The sequence below is a fragment of the Buteo buteo genome, chromosome 3 (genome assembly GCF_964188355.1).
Source record: "Buteo buteo chromosome 3, bButBut1.hap1.1, whole genome shotgun sequence".
Classification (NCBI taxonomy): Eukaryota; Metazoa; Chordata; class Aves; order Accipitriformes; family Accipitridae; genus Buteo; species Buteo buteo.
This window is the reverse complement of record NC_134173.1, coordinates 55,536,360-55,564,114: the sequence shown is the minus strand read 5'-3', so window position 1 is coordinate 55,564,114 and position 27,755 is coordinate 55,536,360. Positions and strand designations below refer to the sequence as shown.

Below are 27,755 nucleotides of genomic sequence, written 5' to 3'. Positions count from 1 at the left end.
CGCGGCCGACCCCCCCCCGCGCCCCCCCCCCGCTCGGCTCCGCAGTCGGGGAGGGGGGTGAGGGGGGAGAGGCGCGCTCCCGCGGGCGGGGCCGCCGGTTCTAGGCGTGCCCCGCCGGCCCGCGCGCCGCCGGCGCCCGCGGCGGTTGGCGAGGCCTCCACCCTGTGGCGCGCCGGGGGAGGCGCGGGCTCGTGCTCGCGCCTTCGCCGTTGCCATGGCCCCGCTTGACGTCACGGGCGGTGCGCTGCCCGTGCGTTGCGGCGCGGTGATTGGCGGAGACGCCGTGTGTGGCGCTGGGAGAGAGGCTGCAGCGCAGCGAGCCGCGAGACAGGCACAGTCCGCGCCGGCCGCCCGCCCCGAGACACCCGCCGCCGCGCTCCCGCCGCGCACAGGTAACGGGGCCCGCCGCGCCGCCCCGCCTCCGGCCCCCGCGCCGGGCGGCCGCCCCGGGACCCTGCCCCCTGCCCCCCCCCCCGCCCCCGGGGGGCCGAGCGAGGCGGCCGGCGGGCAGCGCGGAGCCCTCCCTCCCCACCCACCCCCCCCCTCCCTCCGGCCTCGCACGGCGGCGGCAGCAGGGCGGCTCCGCGGGGAGGGAGCGGGGCGGCGGGAGCAGCCTTCCCCGCGGGGGCCGCTGCGGAGGGCGGCGGGGGCCGCGCAGGTGAGGCCGCGGCTGCCCCTCCCCGCCGGCGAGGCGGGAGGGGGAGGGGAGGGAAGGGAAGAGCCGCCGGGGGCGGCGGGGCGGGGGAGGGGGCGGCAGGTGAGGGCCCCGCCCGTGGCGCGGCGGGCGGGGGCGACCCCGCGCCCGTGGGCGCGTGGGGAGGGGAAGGGAAGGGAAGGGAAAGGGGGGGGGGCGCCGCCGCCTCCGCCGGGCGGGGGCGGGGGGCCGGCGCGCGGGGCGCGGGCGGCTGCCGCTGGGTGTGGTCTCCCGCCGGGAGCGCTGCCCGGGCGCGGAAGAGCCGCAGCGGCCGCCCCTCGGTCGGGCTCGCTTCCCTCCCCTCCGCCCGGCCCCCCCCCCCCCGCCTCCACCCATCCTCCCCCCCTCCTCCTCCCCCCGCCCCGGCCGAGGGGTCCGGGCGGTAGCGGCGGCTCCCCCGGGACGGGAGGGAGGGGGCTCCTCCTCCGCCGCCGCCCCCTCTTCCCCCACCCCGCCGTCCCCGTCCCCCGGGGCTGGGCCCGCGGGCTTCCCCTCGTCCGGCCGCTGCCGGGGCGGGGACGCGGCATCCTCCTCCGCCGCCGCCCCCGGCGCTGGGCGGAGGTGAGCGGGATTAACGCGCGCTGAAGTGGGCCGGGCTCCGGCGCCCATCCGCCATGACAAAGGCGGCCGGCGAGGCGCTCGGTGTCCCCGCGGCGGGCGGATGCGGCGGCCGCGCCGCGGGGAGGGGCGGCCGGGAGCGTGCCTCCTCGCCCCGGGGGGCCGCGCCGCGCCGCCCCGCTCCTCCCCCGGGCCGCTCCATTTTCTGCTGTCACCTCGCGTGCGGGGGAACCGCGGGCAGCGCCCGGGCCAGCGCCCAGCCCTTGGCCGCGCCTGCGAGCGGTCGCCCTCGGCCGCCGGGAGGGACGGGGCGGCCTGGCCGCCGGGGAGGGATGCCGCCGTAGCAGCCCGCGGGCAGCGCGGTGGACTGGCGTCGGGGCCGGCGTTTTAACCGCGCTCAGCCCTGGTCGCGCCGGGTGGTAAATAACCGTAGCCCAAACCTTGCTTTAAAATGGCTCCTTAACCCCGCCGTTCGCGGTGCGGTCAAGTTTTCAGCGCGCGTTCGCCAACGCTGCGGAACAGCCGCTGAGTTTGTGCCCCGGCGTTGGGGGTGGGAGCTACTAAAACTTTCCCTTTCAGGTGACCGGAATGTTAGAACTTGATTAATTTATCCCTAAATGGAAGATAGTGCCGCTATTGTTTGTGGTAACTTCGCGCAAAATGACAAAACGGTTAATGGCTAAAGACTAAGATGCTGGATTTTTGTGTGTGGAACATAAAGAAACACATAAAGCGTACATGACCAAAATTGGTTCTTGCTTTAATAAGCTAGTCAAACTTTAAAGGATGGTGTATCCCAAAGCACATTGCCATGGCCTCAAAAACGATCAAGTCAAGATACATAAAAGGGTGGGGGGTGAGGGAGGTGTAATCTTTCCTGATGTATCAAAAAAAAAACCCCACCAAAAAAACCTGAAACCCCTGTTCACCAGAGCTTGATTTTTTATTTTTTTTTTTTAAAGTGCGGATAAGATGCAGGTTATGAAGCATCTCCAGCCAGGTCATGCTATTTCAAATACTGATGTTGAAGTAGTATTTTTAAATAGTAAAATTTCCTTCTGTCTCTGAAAGCAGAGCCTCTCAGGCTGAGCAGCAGTACCTGGCTCAGGACATCTAGCGTATCCCATTTTGGGAAAGGAAGTTAACATTGTCGAAGGGTGTACACCTTGAAATTTAGATATTTGGTGCATTCTGACTTTGTAATATCCAGTGGGGGATTTGATTTGCAGATCTGTATGCTAAGTCTTTCTGCATGTAACTGTAAGATTCTGTCAAGGCACAGAAAGTTGGCACAGTTTGTCTAACCTTTATTTGGTCTTCTCCTGTGAAAAACTTCGTATTGGATTTTTTTTTGTCAATTTTGTTGTATTGATAATTGCATGCAGTTGATGCTGCAGCTTGAACGTAGTCTTATGAGAGAGTGATGGCAAAGAATTAGGATCGTTGATGTGCATAAGATAGGAATGATTTGCTTTCAGTTCACCTTTGGATGCTTTTTTTTGCGTTTATTAAAATGATAACATACTTTTAAAAGTTAACAGTTTCTCAGGAGGAATCAGTGACTTTAACTCTTCAATCCACGTATCCGTGTGTTTGAGCATTGAATGCTTGTATGCCTTGTGTTCTGGATTTCAGTTGTACCTCTTACAGTTCCAAACTACTTAGAGAATCGTTGGTCTGAACATATGAGGTTAAAACACCTTTGTCCTTGATCAATGTCTGAATAATGCCTCACTATTTTTCCTCTTTAGAAATATCAGCATGGATAAAAATGAGCTGGTGCAGAAGGCCAAACTGGCTGAGCAGGCTGAAAGATATGATGACATGGCAAGTTGCATGAAGTCTGTGACTGAGCAAGGAGCTGAGTTGTCCAACGAAGAGAGGAATCTTCTCTCTGTTGCCTATAAAAATGTTGTAGGAGCCCGTAGGTCATCTTGGAGAGTCGTCTCAAGTATTGAACAAAAGACGGAAGGTGCTGAGAAAAAACAGCAGATGGCTCGAGAATACAGAGAGAAAATTGAGACTGAGCTAAGAGACATCTGCAATGATGTGCTGGTGAGAAATAATGAAACTGTTGATCCGTTTTTACTTAGAGTTATGGGGTAAATGGTGCTGGGCCCTTTGGGACTACTTCTAGTCTGGCAGGAAAGCTGTGGTCTCCTATGCAATTTCTGAAGGACAAGGTTTAAAAAATGTCTGACTTTTCTTTCCTTCTAATGTATCGATTATTTATATACAAATCATCATAGTTATGAATGCTAATGAATTTGGAGACATGTTTAAACATTATTGTATGTAAAGTAATAGTTGTGAAAAATCAACATATTTCTCTGAGACTGAACTAGATATAGGTTTACTTTGGGCTTTTTTCTCCTCCACCCTTCCCCCTCAGTGCAGTATTTGTATCCTAGATCACTTTGATTTCTGCTACTTTAATATGCTGCTCTAGTTGTAAGAGGTAGTTCTTACTCTACGGAAATTGTGCCCCTCCCTGGGTAAGATGATGTAATGTTAGTTATGACTCAGCCATGCAGAAAATTGTCTGCAGGAAGAGGCAGTAGAAATGCTGTGATACCCTCTTAAACTTAAAATTTTTAGTAGCAAACTAAAAGGGTGTTCAAGTTAGGCATTTTCTGTGGCTTGTAGTTGTGTTAAAATGTGCATGTACCCTGCGAACAACCCTATATTTTCGTTAGGAGTCTGGTTTATGAAATCCAAACCTCTTCCAAATGCTTATTCCAGATTGTCAGGGGTTTTTTTCAACTGCATATGCCTGTGGTGCTTCAGCGAGCACACGATTATAATGGATGTCCAGTGACCTGTGACCTCGTGTGAGGTAGATGTTACTGTCAGCAATAGAATTGTCCACTGGAGTGTGGACCCTGCTGCTGTGTCATCCCATATGTGACGAGGGATCATGTACCTGGAGGTGACAGAATGACATGTGATATGAGGGAAGTGTTAAATAGCTAAGTATGTGCTTGAAGATCTGATGTCAAATGAAAATTAAGATCAATTAGTAGCATAAATTTTGCTTGCTGTGTAAGATAACTAAATGACATGGGTGGTGATTGCTCCTAGAAGACTGGTTCTCCAAGGGTGTGTAGAAGTCGGCATGGGTAACTCCTGAGTCTTGGCTTCCCATTTAGGCTGGCTTCCATGGTTATTGTAACACACCCAGTTTCGTATGTTTTGTTATCTTGTGTAAGGATAACTCTTAAACTGCCACTATGAAAATGGAAATGCCAAACTTACGCATAGGAAAGAACTGATTTACTAGTTCTTGTGGTATTAAGTGATGGCTCATCTATTTAAGCCAGGGAAATAAGGATCCAAATCTGGCGTTCTAATTTCTTGTTATTTCTTTTTTAAATTAATTAATTGATTTTAATGGGAAAGTCCTCAGGGGTAGATGCTTTCAGTTCAGAGTGATCCAAAATTCTTTTGTAAACTACGTTTGGGTTTAAGAAATCATTTTAATTAAGTCATTTGGCTTAGAAACCTCCTTTTAGAAGAACTTGGTGTTTGCAATTCAATTTTTTTCTGATAATGGAAACCAGATTGAGGTGAAACTAGCTTTTATTGTACATGCTAAATACAAAAACTAAATCAAAAACCCAGCTTTTGAGTTTGCTGCAGCAGCTAAAGTATCTGGGAGGAGGGAACACAGGTGGGGAATCTTGTTAAATCTTCCAAATCTCGTAAGGGGACTCGGGTCTCTCTTTGTGTTTAATGAGATACGCATACATTATCCAAAGAAATCATTATTCTTTGACATGTTATTACTTTCAGGAAGCTAATGTCTTACTAATCTTTAGTGTTGCTGGTGCAATTTTTCTTAGTAGATTAAGGAAAAATTACTGTCCAGAAGAAACAATGCCTTAGACAGTGATTAGGAGTAATAAAACTACTTTTCTAGACTTAGGTTTAAAAAGAAAAACCAAATTTTTTTAAAATTTTTTTTTTAATTCAAGGGATGGGTTTTAAAAATACTTTCAAATGACATGCACTACTTTTGGCATTGCTGATTGCATTGAAGAATTAGATTTATATTTAAAAAATATTCTTGTCTTCTTTGTTGGAATATCCTGTTCATATACATTCTTATTCGCATAGAAGCATGGCTGACCATATTGCTTTATTTGACATATGCTTTGCTTTAGCAGAAAAAAAAGAATTGTGGTAACATATTTAATTGTTTTTTATGAACAGGAGTCTGCACGATGCTACATGCAAACCTAGAACTAAGTTGGGGGTTTTTTTCAGAAGGTCCTCTGTAATTTTTGTACAGCATAATCTAGTCCATGATTGTTCACAAAAGTGAAAAACAAGGCTTACCAAATCTTGGTTGGTGTGAAGTGTGCCATTAATAAGACCTGAAGTGTTAACAAACTCGAAGCTTTCAGTCACGAGCCTTATCAATTACAGTACAAAAGCAGCTCGGAAACTTTCATATCTTTTATTAAGACTGTGAATCTGTTTGAGCTGTTGTTGTGTCTTCAATTGCCTGCTAGGCTCTTAAGTAATATTTAATACCCTGGGGTGTTACATCACAGCTGAGTGTGGAAGGGACTGGTGTCCTAACTTCAGTGGTGAAGGGAGGAAACCAATTAAGAGAATGTGTTTGTGACTAACAGAATGTAGCCAAAGCTGGCTCCTCTGCAGCTTCTCGCTCTCTCCCCTCATTTGTTGGAATCGAATTACTAGTGGGTTGGAAGAAATAGCTCCTCTAATCCCGTAGACACAGAGTATACTAAACTGTGCCTGGGTTCTGTTCCCAGCTCTTCCGCTAACTTATGGAGTGAGTAAGAGCAATTAATACTGGACTTTTTTCTTGCTTCGTAACTTACTAGACTCGGTGATAAAAACTTTAGCAGTTATGTGGTCAGGTCTGACTGTTAATTTTTCTCCTTTATACTGACCTTGCAGCAGGAAAAGCCAGCATCTACATTCTTGCCACTTCCTAAATCTTACCTCACTTGAACCTGCCGTGGACTACCTCTACAGCTCTACAAACAGCTGAACTCATCCTCTTGTTTGCTGCAGCCTCAGAGTGCTGCTGTACGAAGAAGAGACACCTAAAATTTCTTGGTCCAGCACCAACTCTGTCAGATATACATTGGAGTATATTCAGGTGTAGCATAACTGACTCTAATTTGGAGTTGGTACAGTAGTGCTGATAAACTGCAAATAATTGTGATACATTGTGCATAGAGTACAAGTTCCTTGCACTGTAACAATAAAGACTGAATTTCCAAATTCTTCAAGAATAATATAGTGTGTGGGGGGGAAGGAAGTACATTGCCATACTTGAGCATCTTAAATGTGCTTGAGTAGTATAGAAAATTTCCAGCCTCAGAAATTTCCTATTGATACAGGAAATTAAGCTTTTTGTTAAGTACTTTTCCTCATGTTAGCTAAGTGTGTGCTTCACATCCTGTTTCACTTTCTATAGTAGAAGGGAGGGTCTGTCTAAAACACCAGTATAATGATATTTTATTTGTAATTTCCATAATAAAAATTGTTATTAATCCAACAGGTGTGGGTGTTCTTCAAAATGCTTTTTGCAGTCAATGGGAAACAGAGCTGTAACTGAAGGGGTTCAAATTAAATCTGTAGTAAGATGCATTTTTCAGCTAATATTAGAGGATTCTGAAGTATAGAGAAGAATGTATGGAGAGGTCTTTGAATAAATAGCTAACATCTGATACTGCTTGCATGTTAGAAGTTCTCAGGAGCTCTAAACTACTAGGAGCTTTCAGGCAGTCTCTGACATGAGCTAATGTAAATTAATCATTTAAAACACAACTGGCTATCTTCACTTTAGTATGAATGTATTTCTAGACAGTTACACTCTCTTCCCTAGGCTGGCACACACAGCAATAGTCCCCTGCATGTCCTTCAGAGTGTACCAGTGACAGGTCCCATGTTCTTCCCCCATGCCCAGTCTTCTAGGTTATGTCTCTTTCTCCCCCAAGTTCCCCCACAGTCATAGCTTATGTAAATCTCTTTCCTTGCAGTGCTCAAGCATTCTGTTTCACTGTTTCTTTTCCCTTTTGGTTGTTCCCCTTAAGGTCTAGAGAGCTTCCTGAAACCTTGGCTGCCCTTCAGTGTTCTGGAGTTACTGTTGCACATAGGTGCTACACAGCACTTTTTCCCCACTCCCTCCCTACCAGAAAAGCTGCAGGTTAATGGTGCTGTTAGGACCCTCTCAATAAGTGAATTGTTTGCTTTCTTCACCATGTTACTTCTTCCTAACTTCATGCTCAGAAGCATAAAATGGTACTCCTTGTGTGCTTACACTATTTAGATTTCTTTGCACTTGTTATGGATGCTTCACTTTTTAGAAATAATTGTGAGAAGAGACAGTGCAGTTAAATCTCAAATAAGTGACTTTAGGTTTGCGATTCTTTCATATGTATGTTGGTTTGGGGGGGGGAGTAGGAGAATGTTTAGTAACCTGTCATGGGGCTGCAGTTCATTGGGGGAAGGGAATGTAATTCCACACAGAATGCATCTAAATGGCTTTTTAAAGAACATACCACAGAATTAATGCCTATTGCCATAATATTCAAATTACTGTGGGACTATTTTCTAGTCGCCTGCAAACATCTAATAGGTTACTATGTTAACATCTATAAAACCGGTTTCTGCACTAATTCTTAATGACAGGATTAGGAAATTTAGTCCTCTCTCCTATAGGAAGCCATATGCTTTTTGACATGCACAGGTGTTTGGGGTTTTTTGTTTGTTTTGTTTTTTAAAGTCAACTGGTTTATGCTCAGCATGTGCTCCTGATGGTCAAAGAGCACAGCTAACTTACAGTGGTGCTAACAAGCAGATGAGTAGATTGCTTATAAGCTTGCGTGACTGATTATACCATACAACCTTCTATGCTATGAAGATACCTGTTACTAACAAAAAATTCGGTGTTCTGACTGACAGTTGCTACCTTCAGTTCTATGACTTCTATAGGCTTGCTTAATTTTTTATTTTTGACTGCACTTTCTGTCTTTTGAGAGCTGTGTCCTTTATTTGATGTTTTTGGAAAAGAAGGGGAGGCGTTTGTAGAAGCTTCTATTTGCAGAATGTCGATCACAGAAGGGGGGTAGTTAATATGTTGAAATCTAGGAGTTAGGTGCCCAAAATCTTTATTTTGGAAAACTTAGTCCTTATTATTTGTTTTGCTTGAATAATTTAGGTTGGAAGGGGGGTCATTTAGTTCAACTCTGCTCAGAACATATCCAGTTAGATCACATTGCTCAAGGCCTTGTCATTCAAACAACCTCTCTGGACAGCCTGTGTAATCAGAACTTCTCATCTTCCAACATTTCTGCTGCCTCATTTCATAGCAGACCTCCAGGAAGAGTAGCTCCATCTTCTCTAGGCAGTTGTACACAGCAGTAAGATCTGCTGGTCTTCTCTTCTTCAAGCTGAAGAAACCCGGCTCTCTCAGCCTTGCCTTGTACATCATGTGCTCCAGCCCTGTAGTCATGCCGGTGGCCTCCGCTGGACTCATTTCAGTATATATATCCATGTCTCTCTTGTACTGTGGAGCCCAAACCTTAACATAGAACTCAAGTTGTCATCTCAAGTTGTTAAAATTTCTATTAAAAGATGGTAATTGGTAATGTGCTAGTGGCATATGTGAAAATATGTGAGTACCTCTGGTTCACAAATGCTTCTCTGAATGAGCTTTTATATATCACAGCAAAATGTAGCCAGGGTTTACTAACTTCCCAGGACGGTTATAATTTAAGCTTTTGATTAACTCTCCAAGCCTAGCTTTTTCAGTTAGGGTTTGACTGGTATAATTGCTCGCATATATTGAAGGTAGAAGGCTGAGGCAATTTGCATCAACCTCATGATTTCACTTTGTTAATCCTTTAATCACTTCCCTGGTTGTAGCTACACCCCTTCAGGTTTTGGTTTTTTTTCTTTTTTTGGTTGTTGGGTTTTTAGTTTGGTTGGTTTTTTTCTTTTTTTCCTGCAGTGAAAGCACTGCCTAAACTAAAGCAATTTCCTTTATTTTTTTTTAAAGCAAATCAGTTGAAAAGCTGTTGATTCTTGGAGAATTAAAACATCGTTCATGGATCAGTTCAAATATGAGATGACTTATGTTGGTTTTTATTTATGCTACATTGTTCATGTAATTGTTTGTAAATGCATGAAACTTCAGCTCGTGTTTGAAAGGATTTTAGATTCCAGCATATATAAGTAATTTACTGGTGGTTGGGCTGCAGGAGCAAAGGTGAGCTAGTACTTATTAATCTTAGCAAGAAGTGCATCTATAATGTTGATACATGTTTTTAATGCACCCATTTATCATAAATCGGCTACAGTGCTCTGTATAAATGCAAAAAAAATATTTAAACATGCCGTTACCTCTGATACTTTTATTAGCTATTCACATGTGTGTATACACTTATAGACATGTATCTATATCCTCTTGCATTTATTGGAAGTAGAACAAATCTTTACTATAACCAATAGTCTGCTGCATTAATTTCACTTGGCATTAATGCTTAATAATTGGCTTTGACTTAAAAAAAGAAAGTACATAGTGCTTATACTGTTCAAAAGCATCCCAAGTAACAGCTTGCTTCATTTGACAATCTTCAGTGTTCAAGTACTTCATGCACTTACTGCTGATAATGCAGTTCTAAGCAGCAAAATAAAGTTGATCAGTTTAGTCAGCTGTGACAGGTACTCTCCTCCTTCCATGCTGTTGAAGCAAGAACTTCATTGCGTGTACTTGTAATTTTGTGAAGCTGCTATGTGTGTTTGTTTCACTGGTTGGTTACTTAGAAGGCTGAGAGTAGAAACCTCGCATTAAGATACCAGCTTTTACTGTGCCTGTGAAAGCTGTTAAGTGATAGAAATAGAAAATTTAGAATATGAGCAGAGTTAGTTCATTATCTCTGTATAAACAGATGCCACACAATCTCTGGTTTTATCTGGAAACTTCTGTCTTGTTACTATGCACTTGACAGAAGTACATGTTTCTGAAGCAGGTTCTCAAAACACTTTATTTATTCTTTACTGTAGGCAGACACAGGGGCTCCTGGCTCTGAACCTGAAGTTGGTTGTCCATTCAGGCAGTAGTTGACTGCCATTTTGAAATAGTTTGAGAAAGCTTGGGCTATTAAAGTTGATTGAAGAGCATTAAGATTGCGATTATTTCTTGAACTTGTTTTTTACTTAATGTCAGCTCTTGTGTAGTTGCCTATTTTACTTGAAATCTGACAGAAGATTGGTAATGCCTCTTCTAATGAGAATTAATAAGACATGCTGCTGAGATGAACAGTAAATTTTTTTTTATTTTAATCAGATTTAATGCAACTCAAATGAGGCGGAGAGCAGTTGTGGTTTGGTGGGTTTTTTTTCTGGATATTGTTACCTTTTGTGATTATGCAGGTAACAAAATATCTAACAGTGGGAATCTGATCTCTAGCTGATCAGATTTTCCTAGTGCAGAGTACGCTTACATCACTAAAATGGCATTTTTGCTAATAAAATGCTTTTATTAACAGTGTATGCTATAATGAACTCCTAATGGGTAAATAGTCTGTTTCAGAAGGTTTCAGATCTGCTCACAGTGCAAGCTGCAAAAGATAAATGGTTCCTACTTCTGCTTCTTATCAAGGATAAAAAGTGTTACATCATGTTCATGGAGGTTTTTAATAACATTTCTTTAGAGACCAGAACTATAGAGTCTTAAGACAGCTAGAACGTGTTCAGGTTTGGAGTACAGCCACAATAGCTATAGCTTAGACCTACCTGTCTGGCAGAAATTCCCATCCAACTCAGTTGGCTTCCATTTTGTATTATATCAAGTTTCTCAGAAGTTGTTCTGTTTCTTCAGAGAATAATGATCGATGCATTTGGCACCATTCTTTTTTTTTTGTTGCAAGTTCCCAATGTTCAAGAAATAAATTAATGAGTTGATGCAAAAAAAACCCCAAAACAGGTAAAAAATTGCATATTGGTTTTGATCCTCAGTGGAGACTGTTTTGTGTATTAATGTCTATAGCAATGCCTCAACAAATTAAATAGTTTAATCCTAACTATTTTTCTATTAAGTGTCTTACTGGCTGCTGCCTTTCGTATGAGTTTTCTCAGAGCTGGTTGCTAACTGAGAGGTGGTTTTGCCTATGCTTCAGAATTTGGTTCCTTTACTGTCATGTGTTAAGCATACTTGGGTAAAAACCTGTAATGACTGGCATGAAAGACTTTAAAAGTCTTTTGAATAATCTCAAGGAGTATATCCTGATATTAAGCACATTTGCTTCCCTTGCCATAAATACTAATCGGAGAGCAAAGTGGTAGAAGGAATAAGCTAGTAAAGGGCATGACAGTCTAAGTTGGGGAGGGTAGATCTGCAAGGAGAGCTATGTGTATGACTGTAAAAGTGTGAAGTGAGATGCTGCTCCTCATTGCCTTAGTTCCCATCCTTTTCTTTTTACGCAGACCGCTGGTGTGTCCATCCGTACATGCCATATCTTTCCTCTAAGCACCCTGTAGGTGTTTTAGTGCATACACCTACTTCTTACTGACTTGGTTCTATCCCCCAGCATACATGTCAGCATGAAGATGATTTTTCAGGGTGTCCTACTTCCGTTTTTTTTTCTCCACCTGCCCATATGTGATACTGCTTTTGTTCTCTCTTGTAAAGAAACACATTTAGACCATTTTAGTAGTATTTTTTTGCATAAGCTAAAACTTCTTGCTATTCTTCCTGTTATACAGGATTCCCTTTTCTCCATTAGTCCTTTAGTTCTTTTTTCAGTTACTATCTTATTACTCAGGCCTCATTTCCTCCATTTCAGCAGATGTTTTACCAGAGATAATCTCCAATGCCACAGCAGCCACTAGTATTTGACAGATTTTCTTGTATTCCTGTTCTAGTGAGCAAATGAGTAGATAGAAATCTGTAGCTAACTTTAAAAAAAGAGGCTTTGCTTTTGGCTGGAGTAGGAGGCTGACAGCAGAACAGTCCTTTTGGTTTTACCCCAAGAGGGTTGGAGGTCACCCATGAGGCAGCAGTTGCAGAGTCCTTATCCTGAGCTCTGGGTAGAACTGTAATCAGAAGCAGCCTAATGAGCCTGTCTCAAAACAGCCTGGGTTTGGGAAGGGATTGTCTAAAAATATTCCCCTTAAAAATACAAATATTTGTCATTTTCCTTCAACAATTCAAGTAGACATTTGTAAATAAAATTTATACTGGCCACAAATGGTTTGGTTAAACCCTTTGTAGCGTCTGTGCCAATCTGTGCAGCGGAGCTAATTGCATGTGTTGTTTTATAGCCCAAGTAACTTTCCTAACTGTGGTGCTGAGGCAGAAAACACATGCATGGAAAATCACTTGCTAGCTTTTTGTGGAAATGATAGGTGTCTTGAACTTGACCAACACAGGTGGCCTACTTTAGTAACTTTGTCATCAAAATATAAGTCTGTAAAGGAATAGCTAAACAGAAGTGTGCTACAGTTGCTGTGCTGGTTGGTTAGTGGTTTCCACTTGAAACCAGGTACATGTAGCCCTTCCCGCAAAGTGCATACCAAACCCACTGATCTGAATCAATATTTTGAATGTCTGCCTAAGTACCACTGATACTTTATATGTGTAATTCTTCCAAATACTCATGAGCAGCTGCAGGTAGTCAGAATATAGCAAGTCAACATAGTAACAGTAGTCTGGATAGTTTTGTCTCTCCTGCCACAGAGGAAGGGTTGTTGCCTTAGCAGCATTGGAACACAAGAGGAGCTTGGAACTCTCTGGGGTTGCAGGTGGTAAGTGTATCTTGATGTATCTGGAAAGCTGAACCTTAAGATTCAATAGGTGGTAATTTTATTGCTTGTTCTAACAGTGCTTCAGCTGGATGCCCCTTTTCTTAATATCCATCACATCTTTCTTATTTTTCTTTCCCTCCTTCCCTGCTCACCTTCTTCCTTTGTAGGGAACAAAGTAAATAGCTACCTGGATGGTGTGAAAGTGCAGCAGTGGCTTTTGATTCCTGTTTGGAAATGGTACTGAAACTCTTCAAATAATCTGAAGTTATCTGGTAGTCTTCTAAAAGAAATGCAAACTTGAGCACCGGTGCTTTTATAAACTAAACTTTTTTTTTTTAATGAAACTGAGTAGATTTATGATGAAAGTAATGCTTTCTCATGTCCAGTTAGTCAGGTATCTGCAGCTTCTTCTCCATAGTGTATTGTGGGTATTAAAGTTATGTTGGTGTAAGAGGAGTTTGCACAATGTATGGAATGTGGACAAGAAGCCTGTTGAAGGTTACTACATTCAGAGAAACCACATCTGGCTCACGAAATCCTTAGGCATTGATGGAGGCTAAGGGAAGCATGACGTTTTCTTGCTTTCTTTATGTATTTTTCTAATGGCATCCTCTTTTGGGCAGTGTTGCAGGTAGGTTAGTAGACAGAAGAGTCCTGTCAGCCAGTACAATCCTTTCTGTGTTCTTATAATGTCACCGAAAAAGATAGTGGCATGCTGCTTGCAACATGAAAATAGTAGGCCATTGTCAGTTAGTGTGAAATAGGTTTCAGGCTGAGCTTAAAAAAAGATACACTGTTTCGCATCTTCCATGAATTTAAAAAACAAAGAGTTCTTCCATGTCTTCTTCATCCCTCTGCCATATACCACAGAGAGATGATGTGTGAATTAAAGTTCAGCTAATACTCCCATGTAATTTATCTTCAAAACAAGAAATAAAGTCATAACTACGTCAGGTGTCTTTTGATACTGCAAGAAAACAAAAGGCCTGCCTTGTTAGCTCTGAGGAAAGCTGATACTGTTTAAATTACCTAATGTTTATCAGTGTATCCTTTTGGATTTTTGCCATTCTGCAGCTTGGTTCCTTTGTGCGAGAGCAGTACCTTTTTGTTTCTCCAATAGTTCTAGAGCTTTTACTCAACAATGTATCTTAATAATTAATTTTCGGTATTTAAAAACAAAGTTTCTTGTTCTCAGTACTTTAACTGTATATTACCTGCTTATTTACAACTATATTTTTCTAGAAACTGGTGATTTTATTCTTATTCTCCTGTTTGTCAGGAGGGAAATATCTTAAATAGAAAATTGAGCTGTTGGTGCAATCCTCATGTGCATTAATAATTATCTAAAGTTCCCAGGCAATAACATGTACTGAGACCAAACCTTTAATAAAGGGAAATATGCACAGAACTATAAGCAACAACACAGAACTGAGGCATTGATTTTAATGCTCTTATGATGAATTTGGGAATAGTCTTCTGGCCCACACAAGTAATTTGCCAAAGATGTAAGCAAATGCTTTTAAAAGAAGGGTAGTTTTAGGCTTCAAGTGTCAGGAAAGGACTATTCAAGTCTATGGGTTGGCTTCCTGTCTTCAACTAAAGTTCTTACCACGACTTGACAAACTGAAGCATGTCTACTTACAGTAAGAAACAGGCAGACTTTGTAAAAGGTTGGGTGTTAGGTTTTTTTGTTACACAGAATTACTACTTGTTATGCTTCCTTCACACCCCTAACTGAGTCTGATAAGTCTTACCTTTCAGACTTTGTCTTGCAAAACCACAGGAACAAGTCCATAGGGCCTTCATCAAAATGGGCTCAAAATGCAATGTGCTTGATGTTGTCATCTGTTGACTGTGTCTTGCTCTGGCAAAAGAACATGTGTAAGAAGGAAGAAAGCAAATCTCTTTCCAGTTCAGTGTTTAAAATAAGCCAGGATTGAAGTTCACCAGTAGAATAATAAAGTTGTGTGCATGCAGCCTCTGTTACGTCTTTGGAGACAAAGACTATTCTCTAGTGCATACTTGCTGGGGGTGGCGGAATGTACCAAATTCATGAGATTTCTTATCTATGGTATGTGTGAGCATAGCTGACATCTCCTGAGTTCGAATGTGGTGTCTCTCCCAGTCTGGAGTACCAGAAAGCTGTTAACTTAGTTATAATCACAATTGCAGACATCAAGTGTTGAAGCCTGATCTTTTAACGGCCAGCATATTAGTAAGAGTTGATATTCAAATTTAGTACATGCATGTTTGTTTCTTTTTTTTTTTTTTAAACTTAATAATTTTCCATTAAGTCTTTCTGGAAAGACTGTGTATGACTTTGCTATGAAAAGTATTAGAAGCACTTGTACAAGCTGTTACAGGTTTGGGCTGAAAAGTGCCCTGCTGCATCTGCCTAATTGGCTACAATGCTGTGGTTTGTTTCACAGCAGTTAGATTCTTGCTGTCAAATTAAAACCTCTGACAATTACAGCTGAACAGTTATGGGGTTTAGGGGGCAGGGAGTAGTGTTTTGGTTTTGTATAAAAAGCTGTTTCTACCATATTCTGATTGAGGCACTGTTATTAACTGCCCATGGAGTTGTAGCATATATCAAAACTGGATGGGAATTTCACACGATAGCAGGAATGTCATGAATGAGAACGAAGGCTTAGCTACATACCATGTAGCTATAATATACCTGTGCTGTATGGACTTCAGTTGTCAGGGTGTTGTATGCATTGCAGTGATGCGGATCACCTAACAAACTTAGTAATTACAGAACAGCTAATTGGCCCAGTCTTGGACTAGCTGTTAGCATTTCAGTGGCCCATATGGTGATCAGCTCTATACTGATAAACATTGTCGTATCGGCTGGTAAAGGAGAGAGAAGGTAGGCATATATTGGTGGTGCTATTGAAACAGTTCTTGTTCCTGTTTCTTCTGCTTTGGACAAACAGAACCCCTCAATAGGACTTAAATATCAAGATATTCCTCCCTGTGGAAAAAATTCTATCCTCCAGAAAAGCCTTGCAGTTAAAGCTATTTAAAAAAAAAAAAAAAAAAAGATAAACAGTATTCCCCATAAGCAGATGTGTTAGCAGATAACAAAGTGTTAGATTGGTTATACCTAACTTTTTATGTTATCTTCTGTAATTGAAATCTAAAAGGTCAGTAGTTTTATTAGTCTCATCTGTATGGATTTCTGTAGCCACACCACCTCCATGCAGATTGTGGCTTTCCCAGCCACTTTCTAGGATACATCAGTGTACTCTGAATCTTCAGGCTAACTTTAAAGGAGTGTTCTGTGTTTACTCATGCCAGTAAAACAAAAAATAATCATGAAATAAAAAGACTGGTACAAACCGGAGAAACTGAATATGTAGTACTAGATAAATAATAGGGGAGAGATGTCCTTTCAGTAGTTTCACATGCTAGCTTTTAAATGTTAATCTGCTTTCAGGTTTTGTTGTTGCTGTTTATGAAGTATTTGGCATTAATAAAATTCTCCCAAAGATATGTGGCCTACCAGTCCTACATGTTGTTTGTGTAGAATAGAGTCTTTCATCCAGATATGAGCAAGCTACCAGTGCAGTCTTGGAATCAGAGCCTTTTTGCATAGGCTGTATTCTATGAATAGCTGTTCAGAGGGATTTTCTTAGTTCCTCACTCTTTAAATTCAACATGGGTTTAAAACTTTTTCAATGCAAGTTTTATGCACTGTCCGAGCTGCTGTTGCCCTAATAGTATGTATCTGATTAGGAAGACTTTCTCAATTGGTAATCTTTCCTCTTCTCTGTCTGCTGGTGCAATTCAGCCATTCAATTAGGTGTTTGCAAACAACTTTACCTCATTTGTGACCTAAGTGAAGTTTAAGCCTGGAAGTTTGGTTGCTGCTATGGGAGTAAGCAGACCTGTACTTTTTAATCAAACAACCTTCTATACAGATGATGAATAGTTTCTGCTTCTAGAATCACTGAAAATATTTTGGTCTGACCAATTAATGGAGGCTACAGAAGGAGGGCAACTCCCCATAGTGCCAGAAGGGTAGGTGCAGACTGCCACACCTGACTTAATTGCAGTCCTACAGAGAAAAACTAATAAGGACCCTGGTAACCTTCAGTTGTCATTGAAGTCGGAGTTTCTTGGCACTCATGAAAAATGTCATAGCTGTGAATCTTGACGTTCTCCAATGGTGAGAACAGAGCGCGTAAGTAGTTACAGAGAGCTGAAGTGTGTGACCCATATACCTTATGGCCTTCTGCTTCATTCCAGCCACATGGGCAGAGGTGGCTCTGAACCCTTCTCCTTGCATAGTAGTATGCCCTCCAGAAAGGTGCCCTTGGCATGAGGCAGCTCGGCAGCCCATTTGACTGGCTCCATAAAAATACTTCTGCCGCCAACTTGCTTGTGTTGTGTTCCAGTTGTTGCCAAAGGATTGTCTCTGCTGTCATTCAGATGGGAAGCAAGGATAGGCAGTATTTTTTGATGTCTTCCTGCGTGGTTATAAAATGAATATTTTATGCCAACCCCTACAATACTGGAAATATCTAATATTAAAGGTGATTGAATAAATATCTTCCATTATGTTGAAACCAATAAAGAAAGTCCACTAACAGGTTTTTATCTCATTGGAGCATAAACATAGCTGAACCTTGTCTGACTTCGGTTTCTGTCAGCCGGACTTCTTCATTACCCTATCTGCTGAGATACAAATGAGAGAGAGCTGCCATAATAGGTCACTTTGTTTTGGGGGGTTTCACACAAGTTTGAGTCTACCAGGGTAAACAGTCATGATTTATATAAATGAATTAGCAGTACTTTAATTAAAAACCAACAAAACCAAACAACAAACCAAACTTTTTTACTCTTCTTGCTCTTTCTGTGAATTACAGTTTTCTGTAGCTTTGTCAGTTGGCCTGTTAAGCAGAGTAGGTATCACAGGTGCCTGTGTCGCAGTATGGTGGTTACAGCCTACCATATTCATGGTATGGCTGGAATACGTTGTGTAAGATATTCATTTAACCTGCAGGGTGCTGTCTAGAGGAAACTACTGTAAAGCAGCCATCATTCTGTGGGTTGGAACTGAATTAGGTTGTCCATTTCTGTGATGTCATTTGAAATATGAGCTAAAAACAGTGGAGCAAAACTGAAATGTCAGTCAGCTAATTTACAGGGGCAAAAAAGACACCCAAAAATTCTTACTAAAACCTCTTTTAAAAAATTGTTTGCTACGTAGCCTTAGCAAGTATACGTAACAGCTTCTGATTTAATTTTGAGTATTCAAGAGCACTTCTGTACTTTTTCTGGCTTTTAAATAACTGGCTTTTCTTTCAAAGTCTGACTTTAAGCACTCAATATCAGGAAGTTTGACAAGCTTGTACCTCAATTTGACTAAATGTGTTGGAGCTAGTGATTTTCTTTTTTCCTTTTCATCATAATAGAACTTTTGCTAAATTACGTGACTGCCTCAGCTGGGAACTTGCTATGTTAATTTAATAAGCAGTTAGAATGATCTAGAAAAACCTGGTCTTAACTGGGAGCCTACAGGGACGATTTGGTGGAGTGACTCCAGAGAGCTACCTTTGCTTTGGAAGATATAGGAAACACCTGCTAGGGCAGCATGTAGTCAAATAGAGGATCCTTTTCAGTGCTACAGAGCTGACTGTCAGATTGTCAGCTGTCTGGAAATGCAAGAATGCAGGTTCACCTTGCAGTTTCTTGCTGGCGGTGCCAGTACAGCATTCCAGTTAATGGCAGCTAGATTAACACGGCTTGCTTATTGCCTGATTTGGCAGCTGATACTTCAGATCCTTTTATTATCTTCTGCGGATGCAGACTTTCTTCCGTTGTATACCCTCTGCCTGGACTCTTTCGATTACCTTATTTTTGTCAGGGTACTGTATAGTGGCTTACAGAAACCCTTCCTTTGGTCATACAAGACTCATCTGCTAAATTAACACAGCCGCCTTCTCCCCATCGAAGTCACAGCATGCAGCATTCCTTTTTGTACCTAGAATTGTGATCCAGAACACATTCTCCTTAGCTGAATATGCTATATAGGATGTGAAGACAATAGTCAAAAAAGTAAAGCTGTCTTGACTTTGAAATAGATTGTAATATAATTGAATTGTTGGTTCAGCGCACTGTAAAAGTATGTACGTTCAAAACACTATGTTCTTTGTTTCTGTTTTAGTCTCTGTTGGAAAAGTTCTTGATCCCTAATGCTTCGCAAGCAGAAAGTAAAGTTTTCTATTTGAAAATGAAAGGAGACTACTACCGTTACTTGGCTGAGGTTGCTGCTGGAGATGACAAAAAAGGTATTGTATGTCAGCTTGTGGCTAAATACTGTCAAATTAGATTGCTTTTGGTGGGGTGTTGCCATGACTAATTTTAGAATAATTCTGATCTGGATGTAAATTTCTTTAGTAATAGGCTTCCTGTTTTCTGAAGAAAAATCATAGATCATTGGCTTTCAAATGAGTTATGAAAGTTCCCATGTACCTCTGCTGTTTGAAGCAGGGAACAGATATTCAGTCATGAAATCTTGAAATCAGCTCCAACTTATGCATGCGTGCATCTGGTTTCTCACTGAAGTACAGGTTTATCATCTTCTGCCTGGCTGAATATTGTTTTTTTCCCTCTTTGTAGGGGAACAAAGTCTTGTAGCTTTATGAAGTCTTATTCGTGCTGTTTCTCCTGCATTTCTACAGAATACAAAAAGTCTGCATAGGTTCAGTGAGCAAAGAGACTAGAAACCACCTGGAGAAGCAAAGGATTAATAAAACTAATCTTACTGTTAGGAAAATTTCTTTCATAACCATGGTACTTTAATGTCCAAATGTTGTTTGTTTCCTCAAGTTTCTTGTGTCTTCATATAAGCAGCTTGTCATAACTGCAAGTAAGTTGCCTTCACCTAACTTTAGTTAGAAAAGTTAATATAAGGCACTTTAATATATTAGGTGGCTTACCTGCTGTAGTTGAAGAGACACCCTAACAACATGCTGACTCCATGCAGAGTCACATTCAACTCAGAACAATACATTATGTTTAGATACAGCTCATTGCAAACAGTGCTAAGCCCTTTCCTGGAGCCCGTTTAGGACTGGTGGCAGGTGCCCTGAAGAGCAGTGCACTTCTGCACAGAGCCCAATCTGGTAACTTCTGCTAGCCCTGAGCTGTTTTCTTGCAGACTCAGTTTAGCCTGCACTCAGTCTAGAGAAATATGGGATGCTTGGGAGCGCGCATACAATCTGAATGCATGGACCTGGGACCCTCGGGGATTATTGGAAAACTGTTCAGCTGTGTGGCTGATGCTCAGTAGCACTCTGCCCTTTTGTAGGGCTTGCTAGGTTCCTTGCGGTGCTGCTGAATGTGTGGTGCCCCTGTGGCCTTGTGCTGCCCTCAAGCTAATAAGCTCTCCCAGTATGATACAGAAGGATGTCTGCGTGACTTCCCTGAAACTAGATTGAGGTGAAACAGACTTAGAATAGGAGATAGATGTGTCTGCTTTAGCTTTGCAGCCTATGTGTTATATCCACATTACATAGGGTAGCCCAGTTTCCCCAGTATGCTGGATAACAGGGAGTTGCATAAAGATACTAAGACTTAGTATAATAGGCCTTGTTTTGACTTCTGATGCTTACTGCATGCAAACTGAAGCAGTCTTGGTGACTGCAGAATTGCATGTGTAACCAGGACTTCGGATCTGTTATTGTACAGAGTGATTATATTTTCCTTTTAGTAATCTCTATTCACATGCATAGAAGGTACAATATTTTGAGTCCCAAAGTTTATTTTTCTGTTGAGGATTAAGTTGCAGCCTCTAAAATTAGATTGTGAAAATCTTTGTAATGTGGTTTTGAAGTTCATTTTTATTTAACCCAGTCTTCTGGCTGAGCAGTTTTTAGTGAGTTTCCAGGTGAAGAAAATTTTTTGAAAGCCCATCTAGCTCAAAGTTGCTATGGCTCCTAAACTTAAGATTTGTTTGGTTTGTTTTTTTGTTTGGTGGGTGTTTGGTTTTTTTTTTCCCCTCCCTAAGCGTTTCATCTCACAGGCTTTTCCTGTATGCTGTCTGTGACCTTGAAAAAGAGCAGTTGATAATTACTGTTTAGGAAATAATGGCCATTTAGTTGGGCAGTAGTCTTCCAGCCTTTTGCAGTAAATACAGCAACAGCATAAAGCTCCCAACTCTAGGAATTGGGGTTTTATCTTCATAAACCAGATCGTTTATTTTATCGACTGGGGTTTTCTTACGGCAATCTAGTGGACAGGAATGTCAAGCAGGTACCTACTATTTTACCCTTGAACTTTGGAACTGTACAATACTTTCGAAAGAATTCAAGGTTAAAAATCTTGCAACTCTTTTATACTGGGTGACTGATTTAAAAATTAATAGAATACATCAAATTTTGCACTAAGTTCCCCGAATCACTGCTCAAAAGGTAACTGTGTTTTCTCAAATAAGGAGAAAAAATATGCTTTTTTTGAAGTTATTTATGTTAAAGAAAAATGATAATAAAATGCTCAGCTTCATTCCCTAAAGTTACTTGTTTTTCATGCTGCTTGTTTTGCTTTTCATAAACGGTGCCATTTTCTAAGGCTTTTCCATTATGAGAAGAGTAAAACACTTCTCGCTATTTCTAAATTTAACTTAGAGTAAACCTGGTTCTTCTCAACTATAATGTACCAATTTCTAATCGCTTTCAAGGTGTTACAGCAGTTGTCTGATTTTTCTGAAGCACTCCATTATTAGTGATGAGTGTAGAGAGGACAAAGTGTTGAATAATTGCATAGCAAGTGTCCTCCCTCTTCCATGTTGAAGAGGACAATATGATGCTTTAGTTTTTGTGAATACATAAAGGTGAACAAATAGAGATTGCATAGACATCCTGAATATTGGTATTCAGTTATTCTCAGACTTTGAGTACTTCTGACTTAAATACTGATGTATTTTTGAGTCCTTAGCCTAAAATTCCTTTTTTTTTTTTTTTTAATACATGTGACTGGCGGCTCTTGCGGAGATCATGCTGGATGCATTTCTGATGAGATCCAGAAATGTTAGGATTGGAGTGCTTTTGCATCTGAATTGAATGACTTCCTGCCCACCTTTTTCTCAGATGCTATTAACAGTCTTGGAGAGTGCAGGAACAATGGTCCCTTTGTGCTTAGTGTCTAGCTGTCTCTTGCCTCCTGCAGTCATCAAGGGCATAGTCCAGCTTGTGGGCTGTGTTGGGCCATGATCTCTGACTTGTGCAGGCATAGTATGCTCATAAGTTCAAGTGCGTTCAGTGAGAATGGAAACTGTTGAGCTCTTCAGCCTTAGTATACACAATACAGTTGGGTTTTTTCCCTCCAAGCATTTATAACTTGTACAATTGATCCAATTAAGAGAATGGCAAAAGATTAATCTCTAAAAAAAGAGCCCAATTGTTAATTTTTCTCCTTACTTCAAAGTTTATAGGTACTAGAACCTTTAAGTTTGGTAAAAATGCTTTCCATATCTGCGTTGGAAATGGAACTGTTGGAAGCTTTTAAAAATATATATTTAATTTGGGTTGAGGTATGCCATGCTATCTTTGCCAATCAATTTGAATTCACAGATGACTGGTACTGAAAGGGTTCAGCATGGTAGGCAAAGGTCATCAGTGTTTTCTGTGACTAAAATGTAGATCTGTAATGCTTTGTAATGTTTAAAGACATTGAAGCTGTGGTACTATTTCAAACCTGTGTGTAGTTAAAACTTCAATTTTGTACCTTTTCATATAGGTGGTGGGGTTTATATTCCTTAAGTGCTACAAAACTACTGCAAACCTTTGTAAATACAAGTAGTCACAGTGTGACAGGGAGAGTCTCAAACCTGTGATTTGGTCAATGACAACTTCCTGGTTTTTTAATAATTTAAAAATGTAATTAAGCAAAATCTTCATGAAATGGTGACTTGTTAGGTAAAGTGTTCATTCACAGGCTTTCACTCTTAACATACTTTGTTCATGCAAGCGTGAAACACAGTCCTGATTGTACATCTGAATGCAGTACGTGAATTACTTACTTGTTGTGGTTTTTGTGTGTTTGTTTTTTCCCCAAAGGGATAGTGGAGCAATCACAACAAGCATATCAAGAAGCTTTTGAAATCAGTAAAAAGGAGATGCAGCCAACACATCCTATCAGATTAGGTCTGGCTCTGAATTTCTCCGTGTTTTATTATGAGATTCTCAATTCCCCGGAGAAAGCCTGTTCCCTTGCAAAAACGGTAAGTCTAAGGGGGGGAAAAATTCCATGTAAATTATTTGCATAACCTTTTGTTGCATAGCCAATGGAGTTGTTTGTTTTTATAACACTAGGCTTTTGATGAAGCAATTGCTGAACTTGATACATTAAGTGAAGAGTCATACAAAGACAGCACGCTAATAATGCAGTTACTGAGAGACAACTTGACAGTGAGTATCGTTAAAGTTTGCATATTGTTGATAACAGGATTGGTCTTTGTGGCACTCAGAGTTGTCCTGTTCATTCTTAGCTGTGGAGCCCGGTCTGTCATTTACTTACAGATGAGTTTATGGTACATCATGTTTCTAAGCTACATCTTTTTCTCCTGCCTAGTCTTTTTTTGTCTGCATGCTAATTAACATGGTTTTCTGACAGGTGACAAATTGACCAAATTTTTCAGGTGTTTTTTATTCAAGGAATTTAGCATGTTTAAGCGATGTAGTTTGGACTGTGACTAGCAAAGCTATTACCCCTTGTTAATCAGCATTTGAGAATACAGTCGCAGTTGCCTCTTCAAAACTTACGTCAAATTTCATATAGCTTATTCTGTGTGCTTGTGTGTGCAACGAATAGATCCTACATGAAAACCACAAACAAAGCTAACAAGTCCATTTAAGGACCTGTTGTTTGGGGATTTTTTTGTTTGGTTTTAATTTTGGTAAAACTGAAATTGGAATCAGTGCTAGCCAAGCTATTTCCACAGCAGTTGTAAAACAACAGTCTTAATTCTTTTTTTCCTTGGACTCAGCTGTCTGTGGTGTAAGTTATGGATCAAGATTGTGTTGTTCTGTCAGAGTAATCAAAATCTTTATCTTGTGGGGGGGGTTAACCTACTTTGAACTTTAAAACTGGCAAAGATAAACATCAAAAGCAAATGAAACAGTAAATGTAAGCAAACATACTATACTGTAATTAATGGCATAGTTCACTCCCTGGTCTTTTGGTGGGGAAAAGCTGCAAGAAAGGACTGAAAAAATAAGAAGCACCTCTTGTCGCCAGGTGTACTCCTTGTTCACATTCTGTGCATCTGATATCAGAGGCCTTTACAAAATAGCTGGACTTCTTTTAACATAACTAGAAGTAAAGCTGTACAGTTGCATAAGATTGGAGTTGCTGTATTTTCTGCTTTTATTTCTAACACTTTATTTCCCTGTTCCTTGGAACCTTTTCCACTAGAATGGCAACTTAACACTACTGAAAAAACTACTTGTGATTGTTCCAGCTGTTGCTTACAAAACAAATGGAAGAGATTTCTCAACCTCTGTAATGGAGACAGATACAGGGTTGGCATCGCTCTCAATGTCTGTGTGTACTGTCCCCTTGAGTGAGATTGCTCAAGAGCTGTCCTCTGAATGAGTGGCATTGAAATAGAGAATAGAAGCTGACTTTAATTGCTAGCTTCCCAGTAAAAATAATGTCAAGCTTGTCATAGCAGTTGGAAAGCAAATTGTTTCATACAAGAACAAAACTCGGACTGAGCTACCATAGTGTGTGAATTAACAGTAGTAGGCCTGCTGATTGATGTGAGCTTTCTGTTATAAGGGAGAAAGCTGTGGACAGCTGCAGGTTTCCATACTCTTGAATGAATGATATGTCTTGCCTTAAATGCTTGGCATGACCCGTACAGGTGCATTGATTCCATGTTTGTCCACAAGGTCTTGAGGTAGAAAATAACTTTTGATGTATATGTGACTGGGAAAGACTGCAATGAATTTCATAAACATGAAAAAGGTCTGTTTTGCTAGTTATGCAAGTCTGTTACAGTCTGTGAGGTAGGCTTTTGACAGTGATTCAGCATGTTGATGATCAGCTACATGAAGGAGCAGTTTCCTCAGTTGTTGGTTCTTTTTACGTTGAGTCTTATATGGCTGAAGAAGAGTCTGTGTTCATTCTCAGCAGGGACTGAAGGCAGAGAACTGTTCAGAGGGTTGTTTAACATATCCAGTCAAAATCTGTTTTACTGGGATTGCTAGATAATTCCTTCTTTGCTCTGTTATGAAACTGTTTTGTTTTCTTTGATAAAAAAAAAAAGCATTGCTTCCCCCTAAGGGTTTTTTTCCCCAGCAGATTTGTTAAACTGTGCTCTCATTTGGTAATCCTCCTTTCATAGCAGTCAGGCCCTTTATTCATTACATTAAAAGGTATGTATATGTACATATCTGTAGATATTCTAGAGGTCAGGATTTAGGATAGAAGGCTCTGATAAAACTGTTCTTACTAACTGTTCCTTGTAAGAATAGCACTGAAATTGAGACTAATGTAGTAGTATAATTGTCTTCGGTAAAATAACTTGTTGCTTAATGCCTTCAGCAAGGAACATTTAGTGCAGATATTGTGTATTCAGAGCAAGAACAAGGCTACTGTTCTTGTGCTGCTTTCTCTATTGTCTTTTGCTCCTGGAAAGGATAAAATGTTTCTGATGATGGATTTTTTTATTATTTTTTTTTTTAAAGCATCTTGTGAGACCTTAGTGGTATAACACTGTAGGTAGAGAATTAGTTGTTCTTAGGTTTTACTACCTTACGCTACAGAGCGTGAAGGATTCGGTTAATGCTGCTATAACTCCATAAAGTGAGAGATTACAAATCATACTGGGCTGGTAATAGTTTGGAATCAGCCAGCATGGCGAAATACTTGGTTCACAAAATAATTTCTTTGTCCTGGGTGTTGCTCTGGAACTGATGCTTAGTTTCCTTAGTTGGTACTTAATCTTGATATATGGCTCCTTAGTATGATTTTATGGAGCTGAAAATAAGATTTTGTGCATGCTGCATGTTTAGCCTGATTTTCTTCCATCCTTGCCATACCCTCCAAGTTTGGAAGCTCTGTGTTCCAAAAGTTGCAAATCAGGGCCCGATTGACTGAATAGAGCCAAGGGATAGAGATTTTGGTGAAATGTTTTTGTTTTTAAAAAAAGACAAAAACCAAAAAACTTTCAGATGCCCGTTCTGGAGAAAAGGTAGCATTCACTATAATGTTTGTTGTGGAGAGAGACCTTTACTGAAACTCTTCCTTTGGAAAGATGCATGAAGCTCGCTTGAGGAGGAGGTAGAAATCCACAGGAAACCAAGTATTAGTTCCTGATTGTCGTATCTTTTTTTGTAGGTCTGATTCCTGCCTGCTTGTAATCGTATTTTAGTGAGCCTTGTGGATATGAGACTTTGGTTTTGACTATTCATTAACTTCCTCATTAAACGCAGCATAGGGTCAGGTCACCTAGGACTAGATTTCCATTTTGTAATAGCCAAGAAAAATATTCGTGTTAATGTGCGCTTTTTTTTTTCCATGGTGCTTAGTAGGACCTCTTACAAAATTATTATTTAAGAAGTAGGCTTTCTTTCTAATAATACTGTAATAATTATTAGTCATAAATGTTAATATCTTACATCTTTTACTCTGTTTTCTTTCCCAACCAGTTGTGGACATCGGATACCCAAGGAGATGAAGCCGAAGCAGGAGAAGGAGGGGAGAATTAACCAGCCTTCCAACTTCCGTCTGCCTCATTCTGAAATTTACACAGTAGACCATTTGTCATCCATGCTGTCCCACAAATAGTTTTTGTTTACGATTTGACAGGTTTATGTTACTTCTATTTGGATTTCTATATTTCCCATGTGGTTTTGTTTAATATTAGGGGAATAGAGCCAGTTAACATTTGGGGAATTTATCTGTTTTCATCTGAGGTGGCCAATATAGGGTTGTGAAATTTTTATACAAGTTTTACATGTTTGGCATAGTACTTTTGGTACATTGTGGCTTCCCACAAGGCCAGTGTTAAAACAGCTTTCTATGTCAAGCAAAGATGACTGCTTGCATATTGGTCTGTCACGATGGAAAAAAGGGATAATCAGTTGCAGCCACAGGTGTAGTTAGCATGAATATTCAAGCTGGAGCACGCATGGCTGTGAATAAACTGATGTCCCATAGATATTGCATGTCAAGTCAACATGTGAAATCTGTGGAATATACCAATCAAGTGTACATCTTTGATTGCAGCTGAAGTGTTCCTTAAGACAGTTTGATAACCCAGTCAACTTTCTCTAGAGAAGGACAGAGAAACGGTTCACATTCCATTATTTGTAAAGTTACCTGCTGTTGCTTTCATTATTTTTGCTACACATTTTATTTGTATTTAAATGGTTTAAGCAACCTAAGAACAAATGTACAAGTAAAGATGCAGTAAAAAATGAATTGCTTGATATCCATAATGACACTGTATATCGAGCACAGCAGTAAAACAAAAACCCATGTATTTAACTTTTTTAGGTTTTTTGCTTTTGTGATTTTTTTTTTTTGATACTTGCCTAACATGCATGTGCTGTAAAAATAGTTAACAGGGAAATAACTTGAGATGATGGCTAGCTTTGTTTAATGTCTTATGAAATTTTCATGAACAATCCAAGCATAACTGTTCAGAACATGTGTATTAAGTTGATGTAAGTGGAATAAAAGTTTTATGAATGGA

At 40.9% G+C, this 27,755-nt stretch overlaps 1 protein-coding gene across 2 annotated transcripts; it reads left to right on the top strand.

Annotated features, from left to right (window-relative positions):
* The first annotated feature begins 253 nt into the window (after positions 1-253).
* On the top strand, positions 254-27,755 carry YWHAZ (tyrosine 3-monooxygenase/tryptophan 5-monooxygenase activation protein zeta). 2 transcript variants are annotated; one of them, XM_075023710.1, is made up of 6 exons: positions 254-392; positions 3,004-3,307; positions 19,218-19,341; positions 23,110-23,273; positions 23,365-23,460; positions 26,707-27,755. In XM_075023710.1, exons 2-6 carry the CDS (start codon positions 3,014-3,016, stop codon positions 26,764-26,766), a joined length of 738 nt encoding a protein of 245 aa, XP_074879811.1. In that variant the 5' UTR covers positions 254-392; positions 3,004-3,013; the 3' UTR covers positions 26,767-27,755. The 2 variants fall into 2 exon arrangements, with proteins under 2 accessions (XP_074879811.1, XP_074879810.1); XM_075023709.1 differs by lacking the exon at positions 254-392 and adding an exon at positions 550-658.

Excerpts from the sequence above, each read along its gene's own strand:
- YWHAZ (XM_075023710.1), top strand. The coding sequence starts at position 3,014 with ATGGATAAAAATGAGCTGGTGCAGAAGGCCAAACTGGCTGAGCAGGCT. Across the intron at positions 3,308-19,217 it reads ACATCTGCAATGATGTGCTG|TCTCTGTTGGAAAAGTTCTT; the intron begins GTGAGAAATAAT and ends TTTCTGTTTTAG. Across the intron at positions 23,461-26,706 it reads TACTGAGAGACAACTTGACA|TTGTGGACATCGGATACCCA; the intron begins GTGAGTATCGTT and ends TTTCCCAACCAG.